Raw genomic sequence first — 10,069 nt, 5'->3', positions numbered from 1 at the left:
AGAATCGGGGTTTATTGCCAAGTACATTTACACATACAAGGAATTTGACTTGGTGTATTGGTGCTAAACAATTAACAGGGAAATAAAGCAGAACTAGAAACAACTTAAATAATACAATATAAGAAGCTATTACAATATATAAAATATAATTTAAAAATGTAAAATATATAAAATAAAAAAACACAATGTACATAAGGTGCAATGTAGGAGCTGTGCAGTGGACTATGAGTAAAAAGAAATCTTAGTGTGTGTAACTACTCACAGAGTCCATGTAAGGAAGATACATTTTTAAAGTCCAGTGGGCGTTAATGTAACGCATAAAGAACAGTTCAGCATTCACATTACTTTGATGTTTTACTGACTGTGGGGCTGATGAGAGTCTGGGTTATGTGGGAGGAGGGGGGAGGGCAGGGTTCATTATAAAGATAACTTGTCATTATAAAACCTTATCTAAGAGTTTTTACATCGTTCTCAGGTAAGGTTATTTAAATTTGGTAAAATCAGTTTGTTATATTGATTAAAAAATCACATTCGACTGCTCTGCTCCAGCTAATATAGATTGAAAGCTATTGACGCCCTTTATAAACAGATTTTACTGTTGATCATCAAAAACACTAGAGAAATGATGATGCTCTAGTTTTACAACAGAAAATAATGCTGTATGTCCGTCTGTTTCCTACTATTTCTTTGCATTGCCCCGGCATGGTTATCTGCTTTATCTTGGCACACAGAGACCCACACTGAGGCTGTGGTTGCACGCAACTGTTTGTGTTGGTAAAACTGTGTTTGTGTGTGAGGCGGGGGTGTCGGTTTCTAAAGACAAAACTGGTTGAGTTAGTCCCAATTGCCTATTTGCCCCTCCTCACAGAAACCCTTTCAAACCAATTTATTCACGAGAGGCAGCATTCTGCCAGGAAACAAGGAAAATATCTGTCAGAAGAGGACAAACTTCCACTGCTCTAGGTATTTGTGCATTTTTTGTTTTGACCTCTCAATATATAGTTTACGTTGTTATACTTTGCTTGCTGTTTATGAATTTAAACTGAATTTTAAGTCATATTGTTGTAAGTCTAGCCTTTGCTTTGGATAACTCCTGAACATCACTTTCTTCCAGAAAAGGGAATGCTGTTTATCATCAACCGGTTAGCAATATCACATGTTGACATTAGCATTTAGATTAAGCCATAAATGTGCCACAGTGAAGGCATAAATAGCTGCTAGCTTAGCCATAGCATTCTAATATTGTTTCATAAAGCTTTAATATCTTAATTTGAAGATGACAAGCTTTTCTAGCCGAGAGCAAATTTGTTCAAGTCTCGCATTTATTCTGAAAAAAACTTGCTCCTTTAGTGAAACCTAATAATACTGATGAAAATCTTGATACTTGAAGTTTTATTTAAACTGTCTGACAAAATGAAACAGAATGAAAACAAACATTGGATCCCTCTGTGCATTACTTAGTGTTACCTTGACACAGCTTTTATGTAAACCACAGACTGTTTCAGTGATAAACTACCTTAATTAAATTCATTTTGCAGGTTAAAATGGACCAAGGACAAAACTCAGAGGTAAAAATGAATCTGATGAACCTTGGGACCAAACAAGTTCACACTCAGTCCAAACCTCAGGAGAGGGAGCAGTGGGGAAGTAAAATCGAGTTTATCCTGGCTGTGGCCGGACATATAGTCGGCCTTGGAAACGTCTGGAGGTTCCCATACCTTTGCTATAAAAATGGAGGAGGTAAATGTTTGATATTGTTTTCAGTTGTGCCACATGTAACAAAGAATGAGTTAAACTGTGTTTTGTAAAGTTCTGGTATAGAAGTTGATTTCGGGGCAAACACTTGATACACCTTTTAACTCATTCAGACAGTTTGACAATCTGAATATAAAACCCTATGTTATTAATGTATGCTGACCAATAACGAGTCTTTTTGCCATCAATATTCATCTGTGCAAAAACTTTGTCTGTTTGACACATTATATCCGTTTTCCTAACAAATTGTTTCCTTTTCTGTTCCAAAGGGGTTTTCTTCATACCTTACGTACTGTTTTTGTTCACCTGTGGCATCCCACTGTTCTTCCTTGAGACTTCTTTGGGCCAGTTCACTAGCCAGGGTGGAATAACTTGCTGGAGAAAAATCTGCCCCCTCTTTGAAGGTTAGTGGGCCAAGCCATTATTTAATCAGTTAAATTACAATTACATAAATTCTGAGTATTTTAACATTCAGCCATACTTTTAAATAAGTCGGACTTTGAATGCAGAACTTTTAATGGTTATGTAGAACTTAAACAACAATGTATTGTTTTTTTACCACAGTGAAGGATATGAATACCAGTAGTGTCAGCTGGTGCAACAAAGTGGGTCACAATGTATTTTAAGTTTTTGGCCAACAATGGAAGTCAAAGAAGAACTTTGACTAAAGAGATAAATAATTACATTTATATTCCTTAAAGTAACATTTTTTTATGAAGACCAAAATTCTGGTATTGAATAAACACCACAGTTGAATCCTTTTAGGAGCCTCCTTTGTTTATTTTGAGTTCATTGAAGCATGTTTTAATTCTGCGGTTATAACCTACAACAGTATTGTTTGTAATCTCATTGTTTTCTTTCCCCAAAGCACCGTTTAGGAATATCCTAAATAAAGCAAGAGTTGAAATGTCTCTGTTTTTGAAAATGGAGTTACTCGTATGGACAAAGATGAAAATGATCAGCCAACTCTGTAGATTTGGTCTCAGCTAGATGCAGTGGTTCAGCACCTTACAGCTATTTATTGTATTTTACTGCCACAAAATGTTGATGTTTTTGTCTTCTTCTGTAGCAGACAGCTGTTTTCAGAGAAAATGGCCTGATAAAACCCTGTGTGTGTTATCTGCCCACACCAAATGTCAGACTGACAGAGTTAGTCACTGGTTGATGAACTAAGTGCTGCATTTCCCTGATAAAGAACTGATACTGTTGGAAAGATTAAAATTGAGCCGGGTGTCTGCAGTAAACCAAATAAATCGTAATGATGCTCTGTGTGTCCCATCTTGTCACATGAGTTTTAATAAAAAACAACAAATGAATGTCATTTTCCCCTACTGTTTTGCTGATCTTTGTTAGTAGTTTTTTGGGCAAAATGTTTAAATTTGATCATTGCACCTTGAGTTGGTTCATTCTCAAGCCATCTTTTCACACTTTCCATTGAAAATATTTTTATTGTTTTATGATATTCAAATGACATATCCATGTCTCCAAAAGCTTCATAATATTAAGATATAATATCTCCATGTCTCTAAAGGCTTAGGTTATGGAAGCCAAGTGGTTGTTTTATACACTGTAGTGTATTACGTTATCATACTGGCTTGGACATTTCTTTACCTGTTTTCATCCTTCACCTCTGAACTTCCTTGGGCCAGCTGTCAGAACAGCTGGAACACAGGTACAAGACTTTATCTTTCATCTATGACGCAACAAAATTGTACATTAAGTTTTGTCAATCAGTTTTATAAACTCTGTTTTTCTTTCATTTAAGATTTCTGTTTCGAGCATGGTCATAATCAAACATCTCGGCACCTGTATGGAAACGGCACATCTTCAGTTGTAGAATTTTGGGAGTAAGTAGCATGGATTAAGAAATAATTTAAGGGCTGTAGTTATTGTTGATATACTGTTTTTTTTTTTTTTTTATAAACTCTGCACAGGAGGAGAATCTTGGGTCTGTCCAGTGGAATTGACCATATTGGCAACATTCGTTGGGACTTGGCTCTCTGTTTACTTCTTGCCTGGGTACTGTGTTACTTTTGTGTCTGGAATGGAGTCAAGTCCACAGGAAAGGTACAGTTAAACTTTTATTTTCTCATTTGGATTATTTTAAATCTTTTCCTTCACTTTTTAGAACAATGTATTTTTTTCTGCAAGTTACACAAAAATGTGCTGGTTGTTCTGCTTTAGGTTGTCTACTTCACTGCCACATTTCCATATGTAATGCTGGTGGTGCTGCTAGTTCGTGGTCTGACATTACCAGGAGCCAAAGATGGAATCATCTTCTACCTCTATCCAGACCCCTCCCGCCTCAGTGATCCAGAGGTAAGATCTTTCTCTTATCTTTAACTAGTGCTTTGACTGCCTTGATATGGCGATAAAGATATCCTAAAACTAAGTTAATTAAACTTAAGCTTTCATTTGAGTGAATGTCTGTACAAAATCTGACAGCAATCCATAGTTTATCCATAGTTTTTTTTCATCAATGAAACCATATCTCTGAGATGACTGAAAATGTGCATGATGCTGTAGTTTACAAGCTGACATTATATTTAAAGGACGGGACTGTAGGGAAACTAAAGAAATCTGTTAATGTAATGCAGACACTCTCAGTATGACTATACCAATAAGTGGAAAATATCATCAATCATTAGTATCAATTGGTATAAAAAGGTGTTTTTTTCAGTTGACTTGTTAAAAACCCAAACCCAAAACTTGAAATCTTTAGGTGTGGCTGGATGCTGGCAGCCAAATCTTTTACTCGTGTGGAGTTTGCACAGGTGTTTTGACATCTTTGGGAAGTTACAATAAGTACACTAACAACTGCTACAGGTTTGTATTGTATTCAAGATTCTAACTGTAGTTTAGATTGGAGCAAGGTGTAATAATTCTCCCATTTTTCAACTACAGAGACTGCGTATACCTTTGCCTGTTAAATAGTTTTACCAGCTTCGTTGCTGGTTTTGCCATCTTTTCTGTTCTTGGTTTCATGGCAAATGAGCAAGGTGTGGATATATCAGTGGTGGCTGAATCAGGTATGAAAATGTAATAAAGAAACACAATGTGATACTTGGAATTGTTTAAGAATATGACATTTTTTCCCATGTTCCTTTGCAGGTCCAGGTTTGGCATTCATAGCATATCCACGTGCTGTTGCTCTGATGCCGCTTCCTCAGCTCTGGGCTGTTTCCTTCTTTGTTATGATCATCTTTTTAGGATTAGATAGTGAGGTAGTATTACTATTTTACCAATTCCATACCAAAAATAAAGCCAGTTTTAAACACACTCCCAATTTCCACATACTCTGTGCACGTCGCGGTCTGTCAGCTCCACGCACTAAGCCGCCATTTGTTGCCACTCTAGTCAATCATTGTGTTTCCACAGCAAGCACAGCAGTCCATCTCCGGAGCGTGCCACCAGCGCCACTACGCTCTGCTCCGTTTCAAATGCACTTTCTGCGTGTCTATTTTGGACGGAGTATGCTGCAGGAACGCGTCAAGCTAGCCAGAATACAAAAACCCGAATATACCGACTCTTGATCGTATTTTCCATCACTTTATCAACATACGTCAAAACATGCACCAAACAAACAACAAATCTTCCTCAGAAAGACTAAGCAACGTGTTGTTTTCGCTTTATTCTCACGTAATGTTGTAGTTCTCCTGTAATGTGTGTACAGCTGATCATGGCTGCTCTCTGCTGTGCTTACGGTCCAGAATCAGATCCAGTGGGGCAGGGAGGGCGCCATCCAATAGAGCAAAACCGTGGTGCTGATAGACTGGGCACACACGGAGTATGTGGACATTGGGAGTAATACATGCAGACACCATAATATAATGAATTAAGGCTAATTAAAATGATTTCTCCCCTCATGGTAGTTTGTAAATCTAGAGGCATTGGTCACAACCATCTCTGATATGTATCCTGCCTTCTTTCAAAACAAATGTTACCGTAAACTCCTTCTACTCGCCATTGCTGTTGGAAGTTTCTTAGTCGGGATTCTGATGGTCACAGAGGTCAGTGATAAAACATTATTTCATATCTGTTTCTCTAATGAATGAATCTCCCAGCAGATATTATATACAATTACATTAGCATTCTCAACATTGCTGGTAAGGCATTCAATTCAGGATCAGATGACTGAAAGAAAAATGTTAGTAGAATAATGTGTCCCTATAAATCTACAAACAGAATAGAGATGTATTACGTACATAATATGAACAATACACTATGGTTGAAAATAAAATACTATTTATACATTGTTTGTTCTTTATGGTTCATACTTCTATTTTCCCATTTTTGACAATGTGTGGATCAGGCAATGACAAATGTGTTTGGAATTTCATTGAATGAATATGTTTCTTTTTTTTTTCCAGGGAGGCCTTTACATCTTCCAGCTCTTTGACTGCTACGCCTGCAGTGGGATGACACTTCTGCTTTTTGCTGTGCTTCAGTCTGTATGTGTTGGATGGGTTTATGGTAAGTAAAAATATTGAATTAAAGTAAAATATGTTGGAGCCACAGTGTGAGATAGTCTTCATAAACTTGAGTTTTACAGCATATGTTTTTAAACCAGTGGTTTCCAACCTTAGGTGTCATAGTCTTACTATGTAAGTGATGGTCCTATTTGTTAACACCTATGGCGATGAGGTAGGTTTTTGGACCACTCTCAGCCTGCTTCATAGAAATCCAAACATTGTCACCTGTGTAATGTCAGTCAGCTGTAAGTTGCATTATATTTTACTTCTTCATATGTTTGATATGGATTTTAAAAGAGACTAGCTATACAGATAGAGACCAGAAGGATCATAGGCAGAAGGAATGGGTCACAAGCAGCGTTAGGCATGTTACTGACAATAAGTAACTAGTTACAGTTACTAGTTACTACTATCAAAAAGTATCTTGAGTGACTAAATGAGTAACTGCATTACAAAAGTAACAAGTTACTTGGGAAAGTAACTTGAGCCTAACTTTTTTCTTGCTTCAATCGTCATATTAATGTTCACATTATTTAGTGTTGTTGTGGCAGAATTGTGCAGTGACAACTCCTACATTTCAAATAACATGGAAGTTATTTTCAGTTTGTAAGTATTTACCAATTAGATCTCTGAAGGCAACATCCTTAACTGTTGATTTGAAGCATGTCACAGACAACATACCTGTCTATCAGTCTACAGTCCGGCCCGCTAAATCAATGTCAATAAACCTGAACCTTGTGTTGTTGTCGGCTGTTTCACATAGCCTGAAGTAAGTTAAAATGTCAGTAATTGAAACAGCATTATTGAATCTGGAAAATAACTGGTTACTTACTAGTTACCGCAAAATCAGTAGTGGGGGTGTTAGTCCAAACGATGGCCCAAAGTTACACCATTGTGTGTGATTCAGAACAAAATGGAGCATGTATTAAAGAATTAATGTTTTTTTTATGAAAATTAAAAAGACTGTGTTGCCTGAAGTGCTCATGTAACTAAGAAATATAACTTCCTCAGGTGCTGATCGTCATTATGACAATATAAAGGATATGATCGGGTATCGGCCATGGCCTCTTATGAAATACTGTTGGCAGTACTTCACACCAGCCATCTGTACTGTAAGTATCGGCCTGCCGGTAACTCTGTTCATGGTCTAGTCAGACACAAGTGTGTATGACAGCTGACAGAGGCTTCTGTAGTTTATGTCTTAACCAGATGGATCTTAAGAATCAAGAAGAAATACTTACATTTAATTCTAGGTGGTGTCAGCCACATTATAATGGGAAAAAGAGACCGAAATTCATAAATTAAAACTAAAAATATTGGCAAAAATAGAAAAACCAAAACCCAGTACACAAGGTACATTATGTGTTTGAAAACAAGACTTATTTTCTATTATATGATTTACTTTGGCTCAATAAAATACACACACACACAAAATGTAGTTTTTTTTGTAACAAATAATTGAATGTGTTTTTTATGCTGTCTTTTTTCTTGTTTTCTTTTTAGGGCACTTTTCTCTTCTCTATAATCAAATACACCCCGTTAAAATTCAACAACACTTATGAGTATCCCTGGTGGGGCTACACCATTGGAGGCTTGTTTACTCTCTCTTCAACTCTCATGGTTCCTTTATGGATGCTGTATGCTGTGAGTATAACTCCGGGAACACTCCGACAGGTAAAGTTACTTAAATCGCTCACTAGATCTTAATGAACAAATTATTCAAGTTGAAAATTTTTACAGATATACATTGCATAATTGCTTAGAAACAAATTGACGGCACAACGTTCCATGGAAACCAAAATCGTTAACCCATTGAGTCGGGCTGGATTCAGAATCACACAGAAAAATTAACCACAGGCTGATCCAACTTGCAGGAATTTTATCCCAGCAATTCATAATGTGATCACTAGTGTTTATGGCGTGTCCTTATGCACTCCAGACCTTGTTCAGGGTATCAGTGAGATCCTGGACAGTCTGTGGCGGTACTTAACAGCATCGGATGAACTGATGCATAACTTCCCAAAGGTGCTCAATTGGGTTTATGTCAGGGAACGAGATGGCCAGCTTGCTTTTGCCTCGTCAATGCAACTATTCTTACTTTCATTTGCAACAAGGCACGGTGAATTGATTCACAGTCACTCTTCTAAAACAGACAATTTAATATCCCTGAAGTTAAACTGACTTGGTGTTATACTTTGATGATAAAGTGTTCCTTTAATTTATTTGAGTAGTAGACAATAGAGTACTGTAACAAATATAGCGTTAATCTAACTGTTCTCCTCTTTCTCCACACAGAGACTTAAAATTCTTTGCACTCCAGCAAGGGATTTACCCACAGCACCGTTAAAGAAGGAAAAAAGCAAAGAAGGATTTCAGACTTTCACAGGCTTGTACACTCTGCGGCAAACGGACAGCCCTGATGTTGCAGGGTGGAACTCGCATCAAGAAATAAAAAATTTAGATGGTCTCATAACTGTCATGAATTCAGATCCTAAACAGTTTCACTGATCAGTCAAGACTCCTGATGAAAAAACACAGGACGCATGAACAGATACTTAGGATTTATGTACAGAATGATTTTGGAAATCATACTTGAATTGTTTTTAAAGAGTCTAGTACCAGGCTACAATATTTTTGTTACTACATTTTTCTTTTAGTTTTTTTTGCTTAGAAAATGAAATACAAAATATATAAAGTGTAAATAATAAAACAGTGGTAAATTTAATTAAAAATGCTGATTTCCAGTTGTGAGTTCTTGAAAGAATTAACATTTTAACACTCGAAAATGAGTCAATGCACTCCCTATGGTACTTGGTCAAGGGTTAAGGCAGCATTGCACCTTGGTCAATTTTCAGCCAGTGGAAAATAAAAAAAACATGATGTGAAAATGAGGGGGGGCATAACACGGAATTTAGCCACAAGTTTCTGTCTGTTAAATAGCGATGAACTGAATTAAACTAGCACATTTAGTTAAAATAGGTAAAGAAATGTAATGCATGCTACAGAAATATCTTTGTTTAGTACTTTACACAATGCACCTGATAGAGACTGTTGAGGGATTGATTTTATGAGTAATAGTAATGCAAACTCAGATTCTTGACCACAACCAACCAACAAACTGAACATTTACATTGGACTTATTTGCTTATTTTATTTTTTTATTTGTGTTTCCAAAGTCATTTCAATGGGCCTCATGGAAAAAAATCATCAGCAAGCTGTCTGTAAAACAGACCCAAGCATGAGCAGCATGTATTGTACAGCGTCTCACTGATCTGTCTCTCAGGATCTTCTAGCTGGGACCACATGGAGCCCTCTGTCTTCTCCCACTCCTGCTCCTTCTCCTGCAGTGTCGGCTTGAGGCCTTCTGTGGTCTGAAGGAATAATAATAATAATAATACATTTTATTTAAAGGCGCCTTTCAAAACTCTCAAGGTCACCTTACAGAGCAGAGATAAAAAAACAACAAAGTAACAACACAACGATGAAATTAACATTAAAAAACACAAATGTACAGGATGTAAAGGCGTTATGAGAACGGGTGGAGAATGATCAGACTGAATATGCCAATTTAAAAAGATGTGTTTTGAGATGAGATTTGAAAATGGAGAGAGTGTCGATATAACGGATTTGTGGTGGGAGGGAGTTCCAGAGGTGGGGGGCAGAGCGGCTGAAGGCCCTGGACAGGCGGGCGGGTGGTGCAGTGAGTTGAATGGAAGAAGAAGACCTGAGAGTGCGGGTAGGTATGTTGATGTGCAGGAGTTCAGAGATGTAAAGTGGAGCGAGGTTGTGGATGGCCTTGAAGGTGAGAAGCAGAATTTTGATGGTGATGCGATGTTTAACCC

At 37.2% G+C, this 10,069-nt stretch overlaps 1 protein-coding gene across 1 annotated transcript; it reads left to right on the top strand.

Annotated features, from left to right (window-relative positions):
* Positions 1–809: 809 nt before the first annotated feature.
* On the top strand, positions 810–8,947 carry LOC109997379 (sodium- and chloride-dependent GABA transporter 2-like). The gene is made up of 15 exons (XM_065954791.1): positions 810–963; positions 1,539–1,740; positions 2,025–2,159; positions 3,287–3,427; positions 3,521–3,602; positions 3,690–3,822; positions 3,940–4,074; positions 4,478–4,581; positions 4,660–4,784; positions 4,867–4,979; positions 5,628–5,765; positions 6,126–6,228; positions 7,239–7,339; positions 7,731–7,901; positions 8,523–8,947. The coding sequence occupies exons 2-15, from the start codon at positions 1,545–1,547 to the stop codon at positions 8,733–8,735; spliced, it is 1,890 nt and encodes a 629-aa protein (XP_065810863.1). The 5' UTR covers positions 810–963; positions 1,539–1,544; the 3' UTR covers positions 8,736–8,947.
* The last annotated feature ends 1,122 nt before the right edge of the window (positions 8,948–10,069 follow it).

This window comes from Labrus bergylta, chromosome 5 (genome assembly GCF_963930695.1).
Source record: "Labrus bergylta chromosome 5, fLabBer1.1, whole genome shotgun sequence".
Classification (NCBI taxonomy): domain Eukaryota; kingdom Metazoa; phylum Chordata; class Actinopteri; order Labriformes; family Labridae; genus Labrus; species Labrus bergylta.
Note: the sequence above shows the minus strand (reverse complement) of the source record. Positions and strands in the feature narration are given on the sequence as shown.

Bases quoted from the DNA above. Each gene is read 5' to 3' on its own strand.
- LOC109997379 (XM_065954791.1), top strand. From the start codon at position 1,545: ATGGACCAAGGACAAAACTCAGAGGTAAAAATGAATCTGATGAACCTT. The intron at 3,823-3,939 runs GTACAGTTAAAC...GTTCTGCTTTAG, and splicing joins GAGTCAAGTCCACAGGAAAG to GTTGTCTACTTCACTGCCAC. The intron at 4,075-4,477 runs GTAAGATCTTTC...TGAAATCTTTAG, and splicing joins CCCGCCTCAGTGATCCAGAG to GTGTGGCTGGATGCTGGCAG.